Source organism: Colossoma macropomum, unplaced genomic scaffold, assembly GCF_904425465.1.
Source record: "Colossoma macropomum unplaced genomic scaffold, Colossoma_macropomum, whole genome shotgun sequence".
Lineage (NCBI taxonomy): Eukaryota > Metazoa > Chordata > Actinopteri > Characiformes > Serrasalmidae > Colossoma > Colossoma macropomum.
The window spans coordinates 44,936,828-44,963,205 of NW_023494795.1; the positions used below are offsets into that span (position 1 = coordinate 44,936,828).

The window sequence follows — 26,378 nt, forward strand, 5'->3', positions numbered from 1 at the left end:
CAAACATCACAGTCTCTAAACTGAATGAAACCTTCCTACATTACTGGCCGAATACACAACAGTGAAGCGGATCATTGTTAATGTATGCAAGAATGGCACAAGGAAAAAGGAGTCTGAAGCATTAAAAGGTGATTTTAATGATGTCTTTAACACACTCAGGAAGCTCAATGTGCAGTCATTTATCAGTGGCCCTCTGCCTGCAGAGAGAAGCAAAATGTTCTCAAGACTACTTGGATTAAACAACTGGCTATGTAAAAAATGCAGGACAAACAGACTGAACTTTATTGACATTTTTAACCTGTTTTTTAGGAAGAGAGATTTTTTAGGCAAGATGGACTGCACATCAACAAGAGCAGAGACAAATCTCTGACAGAGAACCTCATTTTCTTCATGTGCAACCTATCCATCCCATTGTTGGAGACCCATCAGTACTAACATCCAATGGTGCTGTCATCACTCCAGAGCCACAACATCCTCCCCCCACTTCACTATCTGTCAGCCAGCCCTCAGGTTCAGCCAAAAATTAGCCCAGTTTCTTCTCCACCCTTAGCTACTGCTACCATGACCCAACAACCCTCCTCCTCCCATCAGAATCACCAATCAAGGAGTTAGTTAAAGATGTCAAGCTGAAGCTCAGCCAAATTGGTGAACTATTAAACAGAGCTGGCAAGAAAGGAGGAGATGTAACTGCTGTATTTGATCATTCTTCCCAATGCAAGCAGTTATCACTGGGTGATTTCACATCCTTTGAGTATCTTTGTGCAGTTCTGAAAAGGGACACCAAGAATGTATCTAGTAATTGTTTACAGGCCTCTGAAGTACAATGCTAATTTTATTGATGAATTTGCAGATCTTTTATTTCCACTGATTTTGATTATTTTGTTATTGCTGGTGATTTAACTTACATATTCACAACTCCAATGACAATTATGCCAAGGAACTCTGTGCTATATTGGACTCTTGGACTCTTAGCATGCCATGGTCTGTCATGGCCACACTCTGGATGTGGTCATCTCAAATGGTCTCAACATATCAGCCACAGCTACGCTTTTCATGAGCAAAATGTGATGTGCACCATGCAAACCATCTGACTCTGCTGATGCTTTGCTGGAGAGCTTCAACTCAAAAACTGTCAGTGTTATGGATGAGAAGCACCAGTTAAAGCTAAAAGAGTATCATGCCAGCAGAAAGCACCTTAGAGGAATGCTGCTGCAGTTTAACTCCAAAAGAAAGAATGTTGGAAGGCTGTATGCAGATGATGTAAAACCAAGATTCAGATCCACAAAGAAATCTCCAAATATAGGCTGCGTGATTACAGCACAAAAATGTGCTAGACAATTATTTTTTTTCCAGCATTTTCAATAAGAATATTAACAACAGCAGAACATGCTTCACCATGGGTGATCAACTGAGCAATGTAATGAGTTTGCTACCTTTTTAACACTAAAATCCTTAATATCAGAAAGAACATTAGTACATCCATATCCACCAACTAGCCCTTGTCCTCTTTATCACCATGTGAAAATATTGTGGTTAAAATGTCCTAATTTATTGCTAACAATAATGACTGCCCTGCCCTGAAGATCTGCGAGAAAGACGTGCATTGAGTCTATAGGAAACAAAAAGTGAGGAAAGCGCCAGGACCAGATAGTGTATCACCCTCCTGTCTGAGGGCCTGCGCCGACCAGCTTGCACCTGTTTTCACAACGATCTACAACAAATCACTGGAGCTGTGTGTCGTACCTTCCTGTTTCAAACGCTCCACCATAATACCAGTTCCCAAGAAAGCAACCATCACAAGATTGAACAACTACAGACCTGGTGCTTTGATCTTTGTAGTCATGAAATCCTTTGAGAGACTGGTGCTCACCCATCTGAAGAACATCACAGATCCTCTGCTAGACCCCCTGCAGTTTGCATACCAGGCAAACAGGTCGGTGGACGACGCAGTGAACATGGGACTCCATCTTATTCTCCAACAGCTTGAACACCCAGGAACTTATGCTAGAATTCTGTTCTTGCACTTCAGTTCTGCCTTTAATACAATCATCCTAGGACAGCTACACAACAAACTGCTCCAACTCAGCGTGCCAACTCCCACCTGCCAGTGGATCACCAGCTTCCTCACTGGCAGAAAGCAGCAGGTGAGTTTGGGAAAGTTCACCTCAAAAACCCAGATCATCAGTACGGGCGCTCCACAGGGTTGTGTTCTCCTCCCTTTGCTCTTCTCACTGTACACTAACAACTGTACCTCCGCTGATCCCTCAAGTCAAAATCTTGAAATATGCAGATGACACTACAGTCATTGGTTTCATCCGAGATGGTGACAGGTCTGCTTACACATGGGTGGTCCTTTGGAGCAGCGACAACAACCTGATGCTAAATACAGTGAAAACAGTGGAGATGACTGGACTTTAGGAGGAGCCCTCTGACCCTGCCAGCACTCACCATCCTGGACAGAACTGCAGTAGAGTCCTGCAAGTTCCTGGGCACAACAATCACCAGGGGCCTGAAGTGGGACAGCAACATCAGCTCCATCATCAAGAGAGCCCAGCAGAGGATATACTTTCTACATCAGCTGAGGAAGTTCAACCTGCCCCAGGAGCTGATTGTGTGGTTCTACAGGCCATCATAGAGTTCATCATCACCATATCCATCACTGTGTGGCACAAGCATGACCACCACAGACTGCAGCGCATCATCAGGTCTGCAGAGAGGACAATTGGGGTTAAGTTGCCCACATTGCTGGAACTGCATGCCTCCAGAACAAGGAAGCATGCAGAGAAAATCTCCACCAACTCATCACATCCTGGACACCACCTGTTCCAGCTCCTTTCCTCAGGCCGGCGCTTCAGCCAAATGAGGATCAGGACATCCAGGCTACAGAGAAGCTTCTTCCCACAAGCCACCACTCTCTTGAACAATTAAAATATTACACATAAACAATACTCCAACTTCTAAACTGCACTTTTAAATATACTGGTATATAGTATCACACTCAACATTCCATCCTTTGAAACTGGCATCTCAGACCAGTGTTTATTCTAGCATTTTACTTACCTGCCATATTACCCCACCGATCTGTCACCTCACTGATCCCTTTCTTTGCCACCATACACCCTTTAACTGCTGCTGCATTCAGCACTTTCACTTAAGACACATACTTTACACAATGTAAGGTTTACAGGTATGACTGTATGTGTGTGTGTGTGTGTGTGTGTGTGTGTGTGTGTGTATGAGTGAGTGATGGTAGCAATGCATGTTTTATTTTATTTTATTTTATTTACGACATTTAAATGTTTATCTGATACTGTGCACTGTGAGCTAAAAACTGCAATTGCGAAGCCTCTCTTAAAAAGATTTCCTTTAATACCACTGACCATAAAATTCTTATAGACTTGAGAACTGGGTTGGTCTCTCAGGAACTAAAGTGGTTCACTTCATACCTGCAAGGAATGGACTACTTTGTCAAAATAGAAAATAATGTTTCTGAGAGAGTGCCAGTGACCTGTGCTGTCTCCCAGGGTTCAATTCTTCAGACAGTCTTTATGTAATTTACACATGCTGCCTCTTGGCTAAGTAAGTACAAGACTATGGGATATCTTACCACAGCTATGCAGATGATACTCAGATCTACTTGGCCCTCTCCACAAACAACTATGGTCCCCTTGACTCACTTTGTAAGTGAGCTCATCACTGACTGCATAGGACAAAACTTTCTACTATTGAATAAAGTTGAAACAGATTACTATATTTGGGAATAGCAAAGAGAGAGAGAGAGAGAGAGAGAGAGAGAGACAGAGTCAGTATCTCACTGTAGTTTCTCCAGTGTGCACTGTGGATCCTCCAGTAGACCAGAAAGCAGCTTCACTCCAGACTCTCCTGGGTGATTATAAGTCAAATCCAGTTCTCTTAGATGGTAGGGGTTTAATTTCAGAGCTGAAGCCAAAGAAGAATAGCCTTCATCTGTAACCATGCAACCAGACAATCTACAGATAGGAAGGAAAGGGTGGGACAGATTACATTTACATACAGCAAAAAACAACTACGTTTGAAAAATCAAATTTCTTAAAATAGACATTTTTACATCTGGTGTGCTTTTGATTTGTGTTTGTGTCTAGTCTTGTATTTTCAGTTACCCTGCAGTTGCAATGTCTATAGATCACTGGTACCTGCTGGGAAGACCTAGCCATACACCTCTCTCAACCTCTCTCTCTTTCATCAATAAGTCACCATTACTTTTTGCTTTGTCCAAGATTTTGTAATTATTTAGAAAAAAAAAAACATGTTTTCTAAATTTGTAAATGTAGTGTTCTGACTCTTATGTTGTTTCATTTGAGGTGAGGTTGTAAAAACATCAATCAGGATGGAGAATGCAAAATAACTAAACTGACAAACAGATTCACAGTACTATGTAAAGAGCTTTTTGTGAAAACAAAACACCCATTTAGATGTGTAAATGTGTGTTTGTGTGTGTATTAGTATCCTGTATGAGTATCTTAGTATATAAAAACAGCATTGCATATTTTTCAAAATACTTTCTAGTCCAATCTCTTCCCTTGGGTGATCAAATGGTGTCAGAGGTGGATTTGGCCAAGCCAAACACTTACCATGCTTAATAGACCTTAACATTTAAGATTTAATTCACAGAAAGTTCACCTGAGTGTCTCCAGTTTACAGTGTGAACTCATCAGTCCAGCAGAGAGCAGCTCCACTTCGGAATCCTGCAGGTCATTGTGACTGAGATCTAGCTCTTTTAGGGAAGAGTTTACTGATTGTAGAGCAGATGCTAGATGTTCACAGGCCTTTTCTTCCATACACATGGTTAGTCTATGAAGGGACACAAGTTACAGAAGATACTATCAGAAAACGAAACATAGTAAAAAAAAAAAAAAAAACTAAGGGTATGTCCTCTCACATTTGTGACATAAATCTGCATTTTATCACCTTGCCTTTATTTCTAGCAGGATTGATTACTGTAATGTTACATATTTAGCAGGAAGAGGAGCTGTGTACCCCTCTCCAAGTCCAAAGTTAGGCTACCTTATGACATTTAATTTTCATAATCTTAAACACATTTTGATCTGATCTTACATACTTAAAATTTGTTTCAAAGCCAAATGTAAATAGCAAAGTTGACATTTATGTATAAATGGCATCACATGACTTGTTTTATTCCATTCAGGAACAAATTCACTGAAAGCTCACCTGAGTGTTTCCAGTTTGCAGTGTGAACTCTTCAGTCCAGCAGAGAGCAGCTTCACTCCTGAATCATGCAGATCATTGTAACTGAGGTCCAGCTCTTTCAGTGGGGAGTTTACTGATTGTAGAACTGATCCCAGATTTTCATAAGCCTTTGCTCCAAGGTTACAGATAGCTAGTCTGCAAAAGGTGAGAAATTACAAGAGATCTTATAGTATACTCAAATAAACATTTCTGAATGATATAAGAAGAAAAAATATATCACATTGTTCAAACAAGAAACAACAAAATCCCATTTAATAGTGGTATAGTTAGAGTAAAAGATAAAAAAAATTATAAAACACCAGAAAAATATTATAAATTCTCAGCTTAATTTTTATCAAGACAAGAATGAAGTCAATAAAATGTTTACCTGAGTATCTCCAATTTACAGTGTGGACTCTTCAGCCCAGCAGAAAGCATCTCCACCCCTGAATCCTGCAGGCCATTGCAACTGAGGTCCAGATATTTCAGGGTGGAGTTTATTGATTGTAATGCTGATCCTAGATTTTCACAGGCTTTATTTCCAATATCACAGACAGTTAGTCTGCAAAGGGAGAGAAATTACAACATATCTCAGAGTATTCTAAAAAAAAATCTAATTAAAATAAATAATTGTCTAAACAACATTATGTAACAATTATTTGTATATTTTCATATTACTAAATTAGGTTACATACACTAGAATTATAAAATTCTAGTGTAGCACTATTAGAGTGTCAAGTTAACAGTTCAGTATGGTTTTCCAACTTTTTCCATTCAGGAATTAAATCACAGAAATTTCACCTGAGTATTTCCAGTTTACAGTGTGAACTCTTCAGTCCAGCAGAGAGCAGCTTCACTCCTGCGTCCTGCAGGTCATTGTTACTGAGGTCTAGCTCTTTCAGTGAGGAGTTTACTGATTGTAGAGCGGATGCTAGCTTTTTACAGTCCTTTTCTCCTAAATTACAGACAGTTAGCCTGGAAAGAAACATAAATGATTATGTAAATTACAATATACTAAAGAATTTCTTAATACTAAATTAAATAATAAAGAAGTGTATCAGTGTAATCTGTAGGTAGTTAGCATAGGCTTTTCAACAGCATAGGCACATAATGCTTTATTAGCAGGGGAGAATGAATGTTTTTGAGTATCACTTGGCAATGTGGAAGTAGTTTGTTTAGTTCAGTTAAGATTGGATGCTCCTTGTGTGCAAGCCTAACTTGTCCTATTAAATTAGGCCTTGTGTTGGATCAGGATTTATTATATATAAGTGTGCAGCTTTTTTGTTGGACTATTTTTAAATTAGCTCAGACAGGTCCTACTCTCTCACACATATACCAAAGACTACCAATTGAATAGTATTGAGTGTGGAATAGATGAATATAGTTGATGTTCACAGTGTCAGAATTTAGCATTTTTAGTTTTTTGTTGAGATATTCACTTTATTATTGGAGCAAAGTGGGCAGAAATTCTCTCAGTGTACAAGCAGACAAGTATGATTCAGTTCAACAATCTATCCTTCTGCATATAAGATAGCTAAATGCTATCAGAAACCGAAATTTAAATCTTCTCAAAATTCCTAAATGTACCATTTATTACTAGATTACATGTTCAAACAGCATACTGCAAATTAGATAGCATTTTTATATTTCTTGGATGTGTAAAGTGAGGGATTAAGAAGAATTCTAAAAACACATGAATTGAATGACAAAACCATACAATCATACCTCATTCCCAGTCAATTCTTTGGGCACCTCTATTTTTTTCTAATTTAAATAATAGTGAAGACAGCAAAACTATGGAATACCAGATATAGAGTTATGTGATGATCAACAATTATGAACAATTTTATTGTAATTTTAATAAAGATTTAAGTTATATTTTAGATTCGTCAGTATCCTTCTTTGCTTTGATGCAGCTTTGCATACTCTTTGTGCTCTCTCAAGCAGCTTCATGAAGAGTGTCTTAGACACTTTCCTAACTAAAAATGTTCCACCTTTGCTGGACACCTTGCTGAAAATGAACTACTGTGGGATATTCTATTAAATAATGTTTTGAGGACAACTTCATATATATTCAACATCACTATTTAAAGTTGGTTTTGAAACTTTGGACTAGTAGTGCTTTTGTTGGGAAAGTGGGATTCATGTTCCTTTGGGAATGTTACAAATGTGAGGGTGCACCTCAAGTTTTTTTTTTCTTTTATTGTGCAAAGAACAATAAAAAGGTCATCATCCTGCAATGTTAACTTCAGCGACACCACTGCTCTCCCCTTTCCTTATTTTTGTTGTTTTTTAGTTTGAAAGCCTGAAACCATAAGTGAATGAGTGTTAAGTGTTCACCTAAGTATTTCTAGTTTACAATGTGAGCTCTTCAATCCAGCAGAGAGCAGCTCCACTCCTGAAACCTGCAGGTCATTGTAACTGAGGTCTAGCTCTTTCAAGGAGGATTTTTCCGATTGTAGAGCCGATCCCAGAATCTCACATGCTTTTTCTCCAAGATTGCACATAACAAGTCTGTATAAAGAGAGAAATAGCAACAGATTATACAATACTCTCAAAAAATACTTTCAAAAAGAAGAAATAATTGGTTACAGGACAGCACAAAAACATTTTTCTGTATTTTTGTGGCTGTCAAATATTACAAACATTTACAAAATGACAATTTTCATTGCATTATTTTAAATAGTTAATAATGATTAATCACACTTGTCTTATTTGCTCAAGTTTGACCTTAAAGAAAAAAGTGCATTTTGTTATGGCTATATGTGTCAGCTCCACCGGAATGTATTTATTCTTTTCAATATTTTTTTACTACTTCAAATATCAAAAATTACTTGCAAAAGATATTAATTTAACTAAGCCATTTTTATAAATTTTCATTCTGTGGTTAACTTGCATGCACCTCTGAAAAAGAATATAAAATAGGTCATGTCACTAGTTCTGTACTGAAATTTCATCAATATATAAAGCAAGGAATACCCTCAAGCCAGATGGAGTGGGATCCATGTTACTGGCTTAAATTTAGGCAACTTAGACACAAATGTTTCCTTAATTGAATAAAGTAAAATCTTACTATCTGTTTTAATATCAAAATCTTATTCAAATCCACCTAAGTCAGCTGTAACAGGGCTGACAGTATACAGTACATTGTACATTGACATGTACATTGTACAGTGACATGTACAGGAATCAACCCAGTGTGAAACAAGGGCATAACACTCACAGTGAACACAGACAGACTGAAATGCAGAGCTCAAGAATTCAAGAAAAGAAACATTTCCACAAAGAATAAATGAAGGCTGGCCCAAACTAATGGATCAGAATTGTGAAGGGAACTGAAAGAACTTAAAACACTCAAAGTCATCAGAAGGCAGATTTGAAATGCAGAATGATGCATAGCCGCACTATGGGGTGAGCTAGAGGGAGAAGGTAGACAACAGGCAGAGAGTATACCTGAAAAACTAACAAAACTAAAACCCAAAATTCAACAAAGGTGCATACAGGAAAAGACTGACTGATGGATTTGAAAGAGATCCAAATGGTAACTTAAAAAAAAATCTTGCTTTTCTAATTATGTATTGGTTTCTTTCTTTGTTTGTTGATTAGTTGGTTGGTTGTTTGCTTACAAATCAATGGATTTAGAAATGAGAAAAAAGTGAGACTTGAGAAGCTAGAGAGATCTTCAAGTCAAGTCAAGTCAAGTCAAGAGGCTTTTATTGTCTTTCCATCTATGTACACGTACACAGTGGAGTGAAATTACGATCCTCCAGGAACAACACGGTGCAACATGGAACAAAAGAGTACAAAGTGCAAATGTGCAGATGTAAGTACACAAAACATTAAACTAGAAACAACAAATAAATATGATAAATAAAACAGACATTAGACACAGTAAACAGACAGGACAGTACAGCACCAACACAGCACTCATTTCTGAGCATGTGGTAGTGAGAATAGGGTGCAAAGATATTTTAGCATGCTGTAATCTTTGAGTTTATGCAGTCAGATTATAACATATGTGAGCACGGCAGTTACTGAGGTAGGATATACACAGTACTTGAGTAAAACACAGTGTTAGCAGCAAAGTTCCAGTGCAAATAGAGCATCAAAAGAGGTGTGTGAGTGTGTGTGTGTGTGTTAGTGTAGAGTATGTGTGTGAGGGGGTTCCAGTTCAGTCCTTGTGAGTTTAAAAACCTGATTGCTTGAGGAACAAAGCTGTTGCAGAGTCTGGCAGTGATGGCACGGATGCTCTGGTGCCTTCTGCCAGACGGCAGCAGTGAGAAAAGTCAGTGTGAGGGATAGATGGGGTCGTTCATTATGCTGGTGGCTTTGGAATGCAGCGTGTGGTGTAGATGTCCGTGATGAAGGGGAGAGAGACCCCAATGATCCTCTCAGCTGTCCTTACTATGCACTGTAGGGTCTTGTGGTCGGAGGCGGTGCAATTCCCAAACCAGGCGATGATGCAGCTGCTCAGGATGCTCTCCACAGTCCATCTGTAGAACATGGTGAGGATGCGGGTGAGGTTTCTTCAGTCTCCACAGGAAGTAGAGGTGCTGCTGGGCTCTCTTGGCTATGAAGTTGGTGTTGAAGGACAAGATGAGGTTGTGATGTGGACACCAAGGAACTTGGTGCTCCTGACAATTTCAAGGAGCAAGTCTGGCAATAAAGAGGCTTAAGAGATAAAGACACCCAAGAGAAAACCTGAAGAAGATACTGCTTACCAGCCAGTCACATGTCAAAACTCATTTGATGCCTGATCCTAAAGAGATTTAATAAGCTTTTAAAAAACATTTCACATCTGCTGGTCATTCATTTGATAAATGTATACAGTAACTTACATAAAAACTACCAGGTACAGTGCTGTGAAAAAGTATCAGATTTCTTCTATTTTTTTTGTCACATTTAAATGTTTCAGATCGTCCAACTAATTTAAATATAAGACAAAGACAACACGTAAACAGAAAATGCAGCTTTTAAATGATCATTCCATATATTGAAGATAAATATTTATTCAAAACCTATATCACACATGCGAAAAAGTAATTGTCCCCCAGACCTAATAACTGCTTGTGCTGCCCCTTAGCAGTAACAACTGCAATCAAACATGTGTCATAACTTCTGATGAGTCTTTTACATCACTGTGGATGGGTGGACATTCTCCTTTAGGATTTTATGCTAGACAAGTCATCCAGGTCCTGCAGAAGCTGTTGACTGTTGGTATGATGTTCTAATGATGTGTTTGGACAGTAGTGGTTTGTGCCTTGCCACTCTCCCATGGATGCCCAGTATCTTTCTTATTCTGGAATGGTGTACATTGACCTTAATTGAGGCAAGTGAGGCCTGCAGTTCTTTAGATTTTAGTCTGGGTTCTTTTGTTGCCTCCTGAATGAGTCGACAATGTGCTCCTGGGAAGGTTCACCACTGTTCCAAGTTCTCTCTATTTGCAGATAATGGCTCTCATTGTGGTTCGCTGGAGTCCCAGAGCCTTAGCAAGGGCTTTGTAACTTTTTCCAAACTGGTAGATTTCAGTGACTTTGTTTCATCTCTACATTTGAATCTCTTCAGAATGTGGCATCGTGTGCTGCTGTTTGAGACCTTCTAGCTGCTTCACACTGCCAGACAGGTTCTATTTAAATGATGTTTAGATTCAACAGGCCTGGCAGTGATCATGTCTGGGTGTGGCCAGCGAAACTGAACCCAATAGTCAATTGAATTTAGTTAACTATTTGACTTAGTAGTTAAGGGGTCAGTTACTTTTCCAAATGTGGCCAGGTGGGGCTGAACAGTATTTTTCCTTCAATAAATGAAATCATCATTTAGAAACAGCATTTTATGTTTACTGGGGTTATTTTTGTCTAATATAAAAAAGTAGTGATGATTGGAAACATTCAAGTGTGACAAATATGCAAAGAAATTGGGAAGGGCACACATACTTTTTCACAGCACTGTATGTACAGCATAACTTATTTACAAGTAATTTCTGGTATATAATTTGCATGTTCTTAGAAACTTAAATGAAAAGTACTAGGAATGTAGAGCAGTACTTTCTCAGAATTTTATAGTAAGTATGTAATACTCATAAGTAATAGTTGGTGGAAAATGTGCAAGTTCAACATGTGAGAAAAAAACAGGAGTTTTCAATTTTATTTTAGCTTCCAATGATTAGAATTCCAGTAGGTACATGCAAACATGATAGAGAAGAATAGAGTAATATAGATTAAGTATCTTTGTTCCAGTACAGTAATTTTTTTCATATTAATATGATTTGTAACCTCATTTGTTAACGCTCATAGTTTTTTCTATTACCTTTAAGCTTTATCACCTGTCTGTATAGAACTTTGAGTTGTCAACAGTAAACGCACGCTACATACACAAGATTTATGGTATGCATGGCATAATCATACATAGTGTCCATAACCATAATGTTTAAGCATATATAATGTTTGTTGTAGGTTAAAACACAGCAAAGTGATGAATGGTAAGTGGTGTCTATGTTGTAGTGAAGCAAAAACAATACACAGCAGTAAGATAATAATGTATTGTGCTAAAAAGGTGAATTAGAACCCAAATTACTAGATTTTAGACTTCAATAGTGAAAAAATAACAAATATATTAAAAGTGTCTACATAGAAAATACGGAAAATGACTAAAGTACTTAAAGAAAATAAATAACACAGAACTTTTCCTTCCTCCTTAAACAGCCACATTCACCAAGTATCAGGTGGGCAAGGGCTTTCTCTTGTTGCAGGTGTCAACACAAAATTAAATTGAATAAAATAAATGTAGAAAAAACATCTAAATGGAGGATGTAATGATCCAGTGTAGATCTGGATCGTCAGTGCTTGAAGCAGCCCGAATTTCTTGAGCTGTTGCAGGATGTACAGGCACTGCTAGGCCTTCTTCATAACTGCAGTGCTGTGTCTGTCCCATTTGTGATCCTGCTGAATGGTGGTGCCCAGGAATTTGTAAGACTCTGCTCTACTGACTGTGGAGCCGTGTACTTCCAGTGGAAGCAGTGGGATGGGTTTCTTTCTGAAGCCAATAGTCATCTCCACAGGTTTTTGTGTGTTTAACTCCAGGTTGTTAGCTTCGCACTATGCCACCAGCTGTATTAAAATAGGAGTTTTAGGCATGGTTTTCCTCAAACTTCAGTTATGCTGTATTTCCATTTTGCAAATGCAGACCACACCTTGGTAAATGAGATAATGAGAGAAGGGGAAGTTTGAGGAATTTTGGGCTGGAGTTCAGTACGGCTTCTGTGGGTCACTAAAAGGCCAACCCTAAAAACTTCAGATTAGATGGAAGCCAACCATTTGTGAGCTTTGTGGAGGTCTTGGATTTGAGTTCGTATGTTGCCATGGTAAGCTTGCGAAGACCATCATCCGAGCAATTGAACAGTATGATTGGGGATTCCTGAGTAGCAGAAGAAGCTGCTCTGATTCTGAAGAAAATTGTTCTGGAGGGTAACTGGTTAATGACAGAACTAGGCGTAAGTGTTTGTGGAACTAGCAATGGGAAACCATAGAGCCAGTTTCTGTGATGAAGAGTGGGTCTGATTGTTGGGTGTTTTAAGAGAGCCTGAGTTGGGGTAGCTGTGCCAGAGGTTCGTACGGGCTGAGAAGAGAGTTTAAACAAATATTGAGGAATGCTTTTACCTAATTAGTTTGTTTTGCTTTGTTTGATATTATAGATCATAGTATCTTAGTTTAGTAAAGTTAGGTCTGACAGGCAGGGATATACAGCAGGGTTGAAGGTTTCTAATCAAGCTGTATGTTCCAAACATCTCAGGAAACTGAAGAAAGCATGGAGAAAAATGACTTCTAATGTAGTGGATATATCTTTGGGGAAGAGTCCAGCACGGAGTGCCTGAATGCAATGGTGGAGAATGTCAGAGGTTAAGGGGAGCTGACAAGTTCAACTTATATAGCGTCTTTCTCAGGCCCAAGGGCACTTTACAGAGGAAGGGAAAAAAATCAGTGAGGAGAAGATTGAAAGTGCTGAGAAAGGAGGGAGTTTTTAAGCTGAGTTTTAAAGGAGGAAAGTGAGGGACAGTCATGGAGAGATTGTGGTAATGAGTTCCATAGTTTGGGGGCCATGATGCTGAAAGATCTGCCTCCAACCATGGCCAGTCTAAATTTTGGGTGAACTAGATGACCTGAATCAGAGGATCTAAGTGTTTGGGCAGGACAGTAAGGGCGCAGGAGCTCAGCTAAGTAAGCTGATGCTGGACCATGTAGAGATTTCTAAGTTAGCAGGAGGACTTTAAAATGGATACGAAGCGGGACGGGTAATCAGTGTAACTGATATAGAATTGGGGTGATGTGAGCTGATTTTTTAAATACTGTAGAGGGCAAATAGTTTTGTAAGGAACACCAAAGAGAAGGGAGTTGCAGTAGTCTAAGCCACATGATATGAAAGCATGGACCAAAGATTCAGTAGCTTTCATGGAGAGCAGGGGGCAAAGGCGAGCAATATTGCAGAGATGGAAAAAAGCTGTTTTGACTAAAGTCTTGATATAAGGTTTGAAAGAAAAGACAGGATCAAAAAGGTACGGTTACCTAGATTTGTATATCATCAGCATAACAACAAAAAAAAGAGACGGCAGACGATCTGACCAAGGGGTAAAATATAGATGATAAAGAGTAGAGGGCCAAGGATCAAGCTGACAGGTTGAAGCATTAGATTTTGCAATTAATTCAGAAATGAGAGTAAGTTCAACAGGAGAACAAATAGACAGGGGTTTGTCAGCTGAGTTAAGAGGGATGTTACTACAGACAGATGTTGAGGAGGTTGAGGGGAACTGTTGGTAGATGTTACTAATTTTGTCTGTGAAAAATCTATGAAAGAGAAAAGTATTTTGAACTTATATCCAGTACCATTAATGACAGAAGAAATATACAGTGAACACGCAGCATTTAAAGCAGCTCAATATCTAAGAATATGGTCTTTAAATGCTAACACATGAGCAATGAGACCAGTTTTCTTATAAAGATGCTCTAAACGCCTGCCTGTGATTTTCATAGCACTGAGTTAAGTGGTAAACCAAGGGGAGGAGTGACCAGAAGGAACCTGTCTAGTTTTCAGAGGGGCTAGCTGGTCAGGTACATCAGAAATGGTGCCATTAAACAGATATACAATATCATCAGGACAAGAGAGTTGAGAAATGGAGGAGAGGGGAGAAGACTGAAGAAGAGCAGAAAAACTACAAGAAACAACACGCTTAATATTATGAAACAAGACTGAGGACTTGGTACAAGGGTGAGAGAATGAAATATTAGCTGTAGCTTCAACAAGCTTATGGTCAGAAACACCAACAAGAGCACTATAAACTGAAGTGACAAACAGACCAGTGGAGCAGATTAAATCTAGAGTGTGTCCATGTGAATGAGTGGGAAAGTCAACATGTTGTATCAAGCTAAAACAATTAAGCACAGACAAAAACCCAGTTGAAAATGAGCAGTCAGTGTCAACATGGATATTGAAATCATCAAGCACAGTCAAAGCTGGACACACCGAGCTGGCTAGAGTAAGTAGTTCGCTAAACTCTGACAGAAAGTTTGAGGAAGATTTGGGCGGGCAGTAAATTAACAGAAACAGCACAGAAACTGGACCTACCAATTTCATGGCCATAAATTCAAAAGTAGTAACTACATGAAACTGAAAGAGGTTAAGTATGCGTATACTGTTAAAGACAACATCCAGACCCCCAGAGTTTCCCTGGGAGCTAGGCTTAGCTAGATATAGCTTTTAAGTAACATCATATATTCAGATGAAGGTAATCTCCAGGTTTCTGCCATGTCTCAGAAAGAAAAAAAATGTCAAAGCTGTTTCTGACAATAAGGACATTCAGTAAAGCAGCTTTGTCTATTATAGAATGACAGTGGAGCAATGCAAATTTGAGTCTAGAGTTGTACTAGAGTTGTTTGGAGTGGGCAGTGAAGAAGAGCGAGGGAGAGAGCGAAGGACATCAAAGTTGATTCGCCAAGTGCTGGAAGGGGCAGTAGTTTGTTGGTCCTGACCATTTATCAAGATGGCGGGGATTGCAGAGTCTGATACGAAGTAAACAGTGAGTCAATTTCTTGAGGAATGGCGGATATAGTGAGGGGAATGAGTGATGCCGTGTGACTGGCATAACACGTACCTAGCAGAATCCAGGCAAGAATGAGTGGCAAAACTGCGCAGTTGTGCTGGCGTGTTGTGCTGGCATGTAGCCAAAACCCATAGTCCAACAGTAATAAACCTGCAAACCAGCTACCATAGCAAAAAAAGGAGGGAGAAAAACAGCAGACATCCAGTAGTGACCATGGTAAGCTTTTATTTAGCAACAAGAACAGGAAGGCAATCCAGTCAGAATATCCAAACATCGGTATAAAGCTCTGTTGAGAATCATTCCAACCACTTATCATGCTACATTAGCCAACCCACTAAGACAAACACCAACCTGCCAAAGAACGGCAAGGATGCATAGAGCACCCATGCAGATCCAAAACTGGCAGCCAGCAAAGTGAGGAATGAGTAAAAACTCACATGACAAAGAAACAGCTATAGGTGCAAGACCAGGGGAAGAGAGCTTGCAGCAGTAAGGGAGGTAAAGTTGGAGGCACAAACACAGAGTAACTGACAAAGAGGCAAGGAAAGCAAAAACTTGTAAAAACTGAGTGAAAAAGGATCACAAAGCAAAAAAAAAAGTAAGCCAAGAAAACCAGAGACAGGGGAAGGTGCAAAACAAAAGGTAGAAAAATAAATAATCCAGCAAGAAGGCAGCAACAAATGTGCATGACATACTCTCAACCAGAACCAGAAAATGCCCTGAATGAAAGACTGTCTGAAGGTAACGGGATGCTGTGGAGTGCATGAAAGTGCTTGAAAGATTTCCATCCAGACCAATAAGTTGACAGAGTATGAGGGACAACTGCACTTAAGACTGTTTCTTGAGCTTGGAGGAGGAGCTCAAAGAACTGCCGGTCAGTTGGAGGATGGATTCTGAATATGGTGGAATCAGCTTAGGATGAAGCTCTGCTTGAGGTGCCAAGGCTTTGAATTTCTGAAATTGAAAACGAGAGAGGGAGTCAGCAATAGCATTTATATGTCCTGGGATGTAAACTGCTCAGAGAATGAATTGATGTTGGATTGAGTGCCAAGTAAGGCGACGTAGGAATTGCATGAGTGATAGGGATTTAGAACATCCTTTTTTCATTATGTGAAGTTGTCAGAGTGGTTGAGGATCACTCGTCTTGTCCATTCATGTCCCCAAAGGAGTGCAGCAATGTTACAGGGTAGAGTTCCCACAAGGCAGAGGAATCCCCTGATTCGAGGGAAAGCAAAGCAAACTCCACCAACGGCCACCATAGAAGCTACCAAAGCCTACTGAGCTTCTGTGAAAAATTGCAGATCTTCAGGAACTAAGATCTTCATAGAAGAAAGAGATGTCATTCCAGTGCTGGAGGAGGAAGATCCAGAAGCAGAGTTCCAAGATGCATTCATCATCCAAGGAGAGGTGGTGTTGGAGTGAGGGAAACAAATAGGAGATGCTGAGGAGGTGGGAGATAAAAGAGTATCCTTTAGGTATCCTTAGGCTGGAGCTTTGAACAACAAGGCTGCAGCACAAATTCTGACAGGATGGTAGTAATGTGTTTATTGGGGGGAAGGGAAGTCTGGCTGAATGCCGAGAAACTTGTAGTGACATAGATGGCCCCACTGTCTTCTCGGAAGACAGAGAGATGCCATGTCGCTGCAATGCAGAGGAGAGGGTACAAATGCCATACACAGGTGGAGAGGAAGGGGAGACTATCACAAGGAAATCATTGAGGAGGTGGAGCATAGGGTAGTCTGCAAATATTCAGCAGGATCCAACACAAGACTTCAGCTGGGTGTCAAAAATTTTGGGGCTGCTCTTGCAGCCGGGAGCAAACTGCAAAGTAAAACCTGCCATCCCAGCAAACTCTAAACAGATGCCAAAAATTGGGGTGTAGATGGAGGATCTAAAAAGCCGAGACAACACCAGCCTTGGCAAGCCAAGCTCCATGGCCTGCCTGCTTGATGAGTGAGATAGCATTATCCATGGTAGCATAGGGGAGAGAGAAATCAGAGCTTGGCACGAGGCTATTAATGGATGGTTCTGAGGAACCATGGGGGATAAACCAATCGATGATGAAGCATTTCTTGCCAGATTATTTACAAGGGTAATAGGATTGATATGGTCATTGGAGAAGGGAGGAGAAGTGAAAGGGCTGATCATAAAACTTTTCGAAACCTGGCCAAAAGGGAGGACACGACATCAGGCTCAGAAAGAGCGGAGAGGAGGTTGTGACACAAAAGGGTAGAGGCAGGAAGCACAGCAAATCCTAGAGAAAAGCCGAAGATAAGGCCATCTAGCAAATAAGAGGTGAAGGAATGAACAGGATGTAGGGAGAGACCAGCAGCGAGGGCAGGGACATTTACAGGAGTGAAAAGGTGCCGGAGTAGACATTTGGGCCCAAACTTAGGAGGGCAATGGGGACAACCGGGTCGGGAATGAGCTTGGCCACATTGAGAGCAGACATTAAGTATCTTGCATAAAGAAGCAAAACATCCAGCTGAGTTGAAATTACAGGCAGATGTCCCCCGCAGCTGTCATGAACTGGAAGTCTTAAAGAGCAGGAGCAGCAGTGGGAGCTGAGGGGACGGCAGGAGATGAGTGGGAGAAGGCGGAGTAACAAGAGTGCAGGAGGAAGCAGGGTGTGATGGGCAACTGCAGAGCTCATGAGAGAGAGCAGTTTGACGAGTGAAGACATGACAGTAGAGCTCAAGATCCAGGTAGCCCCAGTACGTAGAAATGATTCACTGCTGAAGGTGGGCAGCTGCGAGGGCGGAGAACAGATGATGGTAATAATAGAAACCCGACCCTCTGAATCAAACAGTGAGGTCCAAGATGATGAAAAGGTAGTCATCGAGCTTCTGTTGCCTGGATGGGAAGGCCAAACAGATGACATCACGGTAGATGGAAAAGGCATAAAGGGTGAATCAGAAACAGTGAGGACCTTGGAGGCACAAAAATCGGCACACTTCAGGATGAGAAAAATGTTAGCTAGAATCAGTGGTACAGGGAGCACCATAGGCAGCTGAGGGGTGAAGCAATGGGGAATGGGTAAAAAGGAATGCATGGGCAAAAGAAATGCACCGTTCCTTCAGAACTTTCTGCAGTCTTGCCACTATTCAATCAGAGACAGAGGGAGATCTCCATTTTGAGGAGAAAGGGCGCAGAAGCGGCAGTGCTGGGGGAGCTGCAAGAACCATGGGAACTCAAAGCTCTCGATGGTCACGTCATGTGCGTGGAGACTGGGCCGGAGCGAGCGGAGGAGCACAGGGAGAAAACGCCAGACTCTTCCGGAGCAGCTGCATGCCATATGAAAGCTGCCACAGCGAGATGAGGAGCCAGATGAAGCTGAGACAGCAGACATGTTAGGAATCACAATGATGGACTTCATCCTGGCTGTAGGATGTGTGGTTTCCTGAGAGGAAAGACGCTGACTTTCACCAAATAGGTCATCATCGGAATGACAATGTCAAGGTCCACGATGAGACAAAAGCTGCTTAGGTGCAAAATTTCATCATGAGAAAGAGGAATGAAAGACTGGCATTTACAGGAAGTTGGAATTGAGAAGGAGGATTATACAGTTATGTCATAACTTCATTTAAAGTCTACAAACAGCACACAGATATAAATGTTATGGCTATCGAGGGGTTGCAAGATGTAATAAAGAGCCAAACTAATGACACCATCTACAATATATATTTAAATGTAAAAGATTAAAAGCAAACAGCAAGGTAGAGAAACACATTTAATGTGTTCAGTTCAATAACAAGTCTAGTAGTAGAAACTAAACAGTCCCATGCGCAACAATGAGACACAGGGATACAGAAGATAATGAAGGACTGGACTACTGGACTGCACTAGATTGGCTATTATTGCTTAATTAAGTGCAAAATCTGATTATGCTCAGTCCAATACTCCAGTCCACATCTTCTAGGTTTCCCATGCCCCATGTGATGTCATCACTGTGAGACAGATGGGAGCTGTAGCTCTGTGGACACTCGCTTGTTGGGTTCTGCTCTACTCTGTAAATTCAGTGTTTGAATCATTACTGATCACTGCGCTGTTGCCCTTTTGGATTTAGTAGCTTGATTCTTTGATATATTCTTGTATATTATGTAGATATTCTCTGTGTTGACAGTCTTGTTTCACTGTTTAGCTTGTATTACTACATAATCCATTTTACAGTACATACACATCTTTAATCTTGTGTATAGCTCTTGCTTCATTCATCCAAATTTCACACTTTAACACAGACACCAGTTTCGATTCTGCTGTGTTTTAACCTAGATCAGATTGATAACATTGCATACAATATGTATTGTTATGATCTGCATACCACAAAGGAAACAGCTGCTGCATAACTGCAAAAAGTTACACTTTTCATAGCCAATCATGTTACCTGGTGCCAATCAACATAATAGTGTGAGATATTCCACCAAGTGTTGTTTAGCATTACACAACTTTACCAGTCTTTTATTGCCCCTGTCCCAACTTTTTTAAAATGTGTTGCCGGCAATGAAAAATGGACAACATTTCAACATTTAAGTTTCAACATTTGTCTTTGTACTATTCTCAATTGAAGATAGGATTTAAATAATTTGCACATAATTGCATTGTTTTTTATTTAAATTCTGCAGAGTGTCCCAAATTTTTTGAAAATGGGGTTGCATTACAGAGGACTTATATGAATATTACATATATATATATATATATATATATATATATATATATATATATTAGCATCAAAAGCATACATATATCTGGTAGTTCTCGTATAAGTTACTGTTACAAGGTGCAAGCAAAAAGTTCTGAGACTGCACCTATGACAAGCAAAAAACATAACTCATTTAAATTTGGACACCATCACCTTTGAAGAAGTCACTTTGTGCAGTCACTTTGTGCAGCGTGCTCCCAGTGCTCCTCCCACTCTTGCTCCCTGAAAGTCCCATTCTGTAAACATGTCAAGCATCATCTGCAACTCCAGTGTCAAAACAACAAAACTTCAGCTTGATTTTCAATTTGAGAAAGAGAAAGAAGTTGCAGTGAGACAAACCCAGCAAAGGGGGTAGCAAAGATTGCGCTGGTGTGGCCAAAAAATCTTAGAGTGGGTGTGTTTTGAGCAGGTGCATGTCATGATGGAGCAGTGCACAACCCCATGAATGTCAATGAAAATAATAAGCATGCTCTTGGTTACTCGTGTGCGTTCTTTGTTTTTGGGGACTGTAGGCTCTTCCACTGGTCGTAGCAGTAGACCCAACTCTCGTCACTGGTGATGACCCTTGATATGGAGTTTGGGTCATCCCAAGCCTCAGTGTGCTTCTACTTGGGATTTAGGAGCCTGAACACAAACTTGGCAGCAACGTTGTGCATGTTCCAACTGGATGTGAGGTTGGTGTGAACTGCTCCAAATGAAACATTAACAATGTCAGCAATTTTCTTAATGGTGATCCCGCTATCATAACACACAATTTGTTCAATTTCTTGGACATTTTCAGGGGTTGTGTTGTGGAGGGTTGCCCTAACATCTCGTCATCTTCCAGTGATGTTCTCCCTCTCCTGAAATGTGAATGCCACTCAAAACACCTTGTCTGGCTCGTTTCATTGGTGTGGGCTTTCTTAAGTATTTTAAAGGTCTCTGTTGCCAATTTCCTCAGACTGACACAGAATTTGATGTTTGCTCTCTGCTCAAGTTTGAGGTCCATGGTGAAATTGCAAAAGTGCACCTGCAAGTTATCACAAATTGTTGATTGTGCAATGTAAGGCAGAATACTGACTTTGGAAAGTTTTTGCTCACACGTGCTGCATGTGCACTACTGTGCTGGGCTCTGTTCGTTTGCAAAAAGAACAGTCTTCGACCTTTTTTGTGACCCATTGTTTTATTGTCTTTTAACATCCTATCCCCATCTCCCCCTTCCCCCAGAGTGCTGGTGAACTACAGAATTTATACTTTGGACACTTCACAGAAGAGAATACATGAGTAAATAGCATCATTAAAAAGAACAAAAATACGCAATGTACATGTAGGTTAATAGGTGTGCTTTTTTGATAAAAATAAACAAATAAATAATAACGATTCTAGCAAAAGTTTAGTAAAGACTCTACAGATATGAGCACCCTCTTCCAGGCATCAATAGTTCTCAAAGGAGTACCATTTTAATGAGAACTGAAAGAATGAAAATATCAAGTGCAGATAGAATCTAATATTGAGATAGGGTGGGGAAGATTCCATTGATTGACCAACATTTTTTTTTTTGCAGCTGTTGAAGTAAAAAGCAACAGTCATTTCTGAGTGAAGAAAACTCATTTAAAAGAAAAATAGATGTTGAGCATGGGACATCATGGTCTAATAGGGCTGTGAGATCCACAGCAACCTGATGCCAGAAATTAAGGACCTTGGACCAAACCAAAAGTAATGTAAAAAAGTGCCAAGCTTCCCTGAGGAACACAAATTACATATCGGAGACCTGGTTAGATGCTTATGAAGTTGTCTTAATGATAGTAAAGAAAGTATGTGTAAGAATTACAGTTATCATTTGATGATTTGGATTTCTTGAAGATAAAAGTATGGTTTCCCCAGACAGGGCCTATAAAGAACTCCAATTTGACCCTCCAATTTAAGATTTTCAGACCAGACTGAACACATTCCAAGTAGGCTGTAAGAAGTCTTAACTAGAAAAATATAAATATTGGATGCTGAGTAAGGCTGCTTGTTAGGATTAACCAATTTAAGCATTGGATGTAACTGTAACTTAGAGAGCAGGGATACTTTATAAGACCAAAGGGCACATTTGAGCCATAGATACATAAAGTAGGGGGTGCCGGGGAAATTAAATTGGTTTTTATCATCCTGAAAGGATCTTAATCCAAAAAAATCACCTAAAATATGAACTCCTCAGCTCTCCCATTTGAGGCAGGTTGATATGAGGTGTAATATTATAGGTCAAAAATGCAATTTACAGTGTCAGGTAAGAACATCACAAAATATAAGATCTTGTAACCTAAAAGGAGCTACAAGATACTTTTTCACTGAACGCCAAGAAGTTGGAATATTTGAATTCGGCCAAATTGGCGAAGGTTGCAGGATTGCTTGAGCATGTTTTCAAATGTGGAAACACAAGACCACCAAAAAAATATCTGAGCTAAAATATAAATTTTCACCACCACAGTCCTGGCCTGTAAAGAGGTAGGTAACCTAGTTAAAGGTAGACTGGGACTGCTTTACTGTAATAGGTGTTTTATAGTCAATAGTCAATTTACAAACAGCTTGGGCAAGGGGTTCTAACAATAATCATAAACAGGAGGGCTGACAAAGGGCATCCTTGACATGTGCCACGTCCCAGTGGAGAAGATGCTGAACAGTTAGTACCTGAAATGATCAAATGGGTTTGCATACAATATTTTTATCATGGCAATAAATAATAAATAATAAAACCACTGGTGAAACCAAAATGTTCTGAGGTGGACCACAAGTAGAGCTCAAGTCAATCAAAGGCTTTCGTGGCATCAAGTGATAGTATAGCCAAGTGTGACTTAGATGCATCTGCTGAATAAATAAAATGGATTAGACATCTAATATTATCAGCTGCTGAGCATGATTTTATAAAACTGGTTTGGTTACAATAAATGATTACTGAGTGAATGAGTACTTCTAAACATCAGGCTAACACCTTTGTGAACACTTTAATGTCTGATTAAAGTGATTCACTTTAAAGTGATTACTGCAGGATTTTGGTCTTTGTTAAGCAAAAGTGATATTGTTGCATATTAACATCCTGATGAAATTCACCCTGACCTTTTGAGTTATTAATGCTGTCTAAAAACAGTGGTCTAAATTCAGTCCAAAATTGTAAACACAATTCTGCTGGAATTCCATCCCAACCAGGCAATTTTCCTTTTTTCATATTAGTTTTCCTTTTTCATAAAGTGCCCCTTGTAACTCCAAAAGAGAGATATCTTGATTTACAACCCCCTTTCCCAAAAAGTTGGGATGCTATGCAAAATGTAAATAAAAACTAAATTCAATTATGTGCAAATTATTCAAACCCTATATTTAATTGAAAATAATACAAAGAAAACAAATTAAATGTTGAAACTGAGAAATTTTATTGTGAATTGAGTATTGTGTATTGAATTTGATGCCAATAACACATTCCAAAAAAGTTGGGACGGGGTCACGTTTACCACTGTGTTTCATCAACACTCTTTAAGTGTTTGGGAATTGAGGAAACTGACTGCTGTAAGTTTTAAGGTGAAATGTTTTCCCATTTTTGCTTAACATAAGATTTCAGGTGCTCAACAGTTCTGGGTCTTCTTTGTTGTATTTTTCACTTTATAATGTGCCAAATGTTTTCAGTGGTGACAGATCTGGACTGCAGGCAAGCCAGTTTAGCGCCCGGACTCTTTTAATACGGAGCAGTGCTGCTGTAATACATGCAGAATGTGGTTTGTCATTGTCTTGCTGAAATAATCAAGGCCTTCCCTGAAAAAGACATTGTCTGGATGGCAGCATATGTTGCCAAAACAAGTATATATTGTTCAGCTTTAATGGTGCCTTCACAGATGTGCGAGTTACCCATGCCATGTGCACTAATGCCCCCTATACCATCATGATTACTGGCTTTTGAACCGTGCACTGATAACAAGCTGAGTGGCCTTTAGTCTGGAGGACACAGTTTCCATGATTTCCAAAAAGAATTTCAAATGTTGATTCATTGGACCACAGGACACTTTTCCACTTCACCTCTGTCCATTTTAAATAAGCTCAGGCCCAGAGAAGGGGGCAGCATTTCTGATTCCTGTTCATATTTGGTTTCTTCTTAGGATTTTAGATTTTAAACTTGCATTTGTGGATGCAGTGGCAAACTGTTTTTAAAGACAGTGGTTTTCAGAAGTGTTTCTGAGCCCATGCAGTGATTTCCACTACAGAATCATGTCTGTTTTTAATGCGGAGCCGTCTGAGGGCCCAAAGATCACGACCAGCAAATACTGGTTTTTGGCCTTGTCCCTTATATACAGAGATCTCTCCAGATTCTCTGAATCTTTTAATGTTATTATGTACCATAGATGATGAAAAGCAAAAGTTCTTTCTTATTTTATGTTGAGAAACTTTATTCTTGAATTGTTGCACTATTTGATTGTGCAGTCTTTCACAGAGTGGTGAACCCCTCCTCATCTTTACTTCTGAAAGACTCAGCCTCTCTGAGATGCTCATTTTATACCAAATCATGTTACTGACCTGTTGCTAATCAACCACCTGGTGTTTGTTGCCCCCATCCCAACTTTTTTGTAATGTGTTGCTGGCATCAAATTCAAAATGGGCATATATTTTTTCAAAAAACAATACAATTTCTCAGTTTCAACATTTGATATGTTGTCTTTGACGCATTTTAAATTAAATGTAGGGATTAAATGATTTGCACATCATTGCATTTTGTTTTTATTTACAATTTTCACAGCGTTCCCACTTTTTTTGGAAATTGGGTTGTAAATAAGACATCTGGTCAGCTGAAAGCCATTTCCAATTGAGGGGACAAAAAAGGATGAATAATCTGTTATATTTGTTCATTATGAGGGACTGACGTAGGTCTGAATAAAAATAATAAAAAAGGATGGTTAGTTTGTGCTTGATCTGTAAGACATGCTCCATCATGGGATCTACTTGCTGTAGGCTACTTTTCAATCTACTTGAAAACTTCTCATTATTGCAGAGTTTCAATGCTAAAAGGTGACTTTGTATACCCCTATTAAAGCAGTAGCGACCATATCAGTCGAAAAGAAATTTCTGACTTGGAAACTATTTCAAGTTTAGCTTCCAAGTCAGAAATTTTCTGTCAATGCAATTTCTGTAGCCAAGGGGCATAAGCATTAGAGTGATCCGTGATAAATCCTTTCACAACTACCCATACAACTCTCAGATCCTCATCCAAGCCCTGATTAAAAATAAGGAATTAGGTTAACTTACTTCTAAATTGAGCACAAGTCCTTTATCCTGTAGTAAGTTTGTGTTAAAATGCTATCATGACACATGTGCATATTCTATAGTAAATCAAAGTTTTTAGTGGTCTGAGTGTGACATTGGCCAAATATTAATTGTGTCTATTACTGAAAAGAGTGCTGGGCATAAATAAAAAAAATCTACACTGGAGTAAGGTTTAAGTCTTGTTGAGAAAAAAGTGTACTGTCTAGAAGTCAGATTAAAGTATTGCCAGCAGTCTATCAAAGATAATGTCGTCATACACTGCTTGAGTTCTAGACAAGAGGCTAACTGGCAGGGAAAAACATTGCCACGAGATCGATCTTGTTTATGACTCATGACTGTATTCATATACTGCTACCACTACAAACTCAACATCTGATAAATTAACCAGATATTTTCATAAAGAAGAGAAAAAAATTGGGTCTCTTGTAGTAGGAGCGAAGACTGAATTAAAAGCTATTTTTTTATTTCTTAATTGTTGTAATGTGTGTTATCCTTCCTTACTAATTACCTCCTTGGTCTAAAATCTCACTCTGTAAAATTCTCCTTAACAATTCAGGTTCTCCTTTTGTTGCATTAATTGCAGTCACATAGGCAGCAATTCTATAAAACTTATTGTTATATTTGTGAATAAACTTTCTTTAAATGGGATTCCTGAATCAGAGCAATTTCAGTTTCTTTTGTGTGAAGTAAATCTAAAAACTAGCACACTTAAGAGGCTCATTCAAACCACTAATGTTCCATCTCAAAACAATAAAAGCCATGTAAATAAAGTAAATTCAAACATAAGTATTACCATTATTTCAAAATCTAAAACAGCCAAACAAAGCTCAAAATCATAAACTCACAAGTGTACTGCCCACCTACACACCCTGTATTTCCCACCCCAGAGACCATTAAACTAACACACTATATACCCCGCCTCTGAACAGGAACTATCACAAACTGGGCAACGAGCAGGCCCACAACCCTCCCCTTTTGAGGTCCATGGCAAAGACATTGACCTATTCAGCAGCCAGACCTCAGATATAATAACAACCCATTTCAACACTCTGCTTCCAAGGATCCTGCTTATAAATGTTCAATCGCTGGAGAACAAAA

General features: G+C 39.4%; 1 protein-coding gene across 3 annotated transcripts in view; it reads right to left on the reverse strand.

The window, feature by feature from the left end:
* Positions 1 to 26,378, reverse strand: part of LOC118816046 — a 73,960-nt gene that overhangs the window by 27,459 nt on the left and 20,123 nt on the right. For all 3 annotated transcript variants that reach the window (XM_036582553.1, XM_036582552.1, XM_036582550.1), the window contains 6 exons: positions 7,567 to 7,740; positions 6,028 to 6,201; positions 5,615 to 5,788; positions 5,209 to 5,382; positions 4,660 to 4,830; positions 3,816 to 3,989 (listed from right to left, as the gene is read on the reverse strand). In XM_036582553.1, the coding sequence (XP_036438446.1) occupies positions 3,816 to 3,989; positions 4,660 to 4,830; positions 5,209 to 5,382; positions 5,615 to 5,788; positions 6,028 to 6,201; positions 7,567 to 7,740 (1,041 nt within the window). The remainder of the gene's footprint in view (positions 1 to 3,815; positions 3,990 to 4,659; positions 4,831 to 5,208; positions 5,383 to 5,614; positions 5,789 to 6,027; positions 6,202 to 7,566; positions 7,741 to 26,378) is intronic.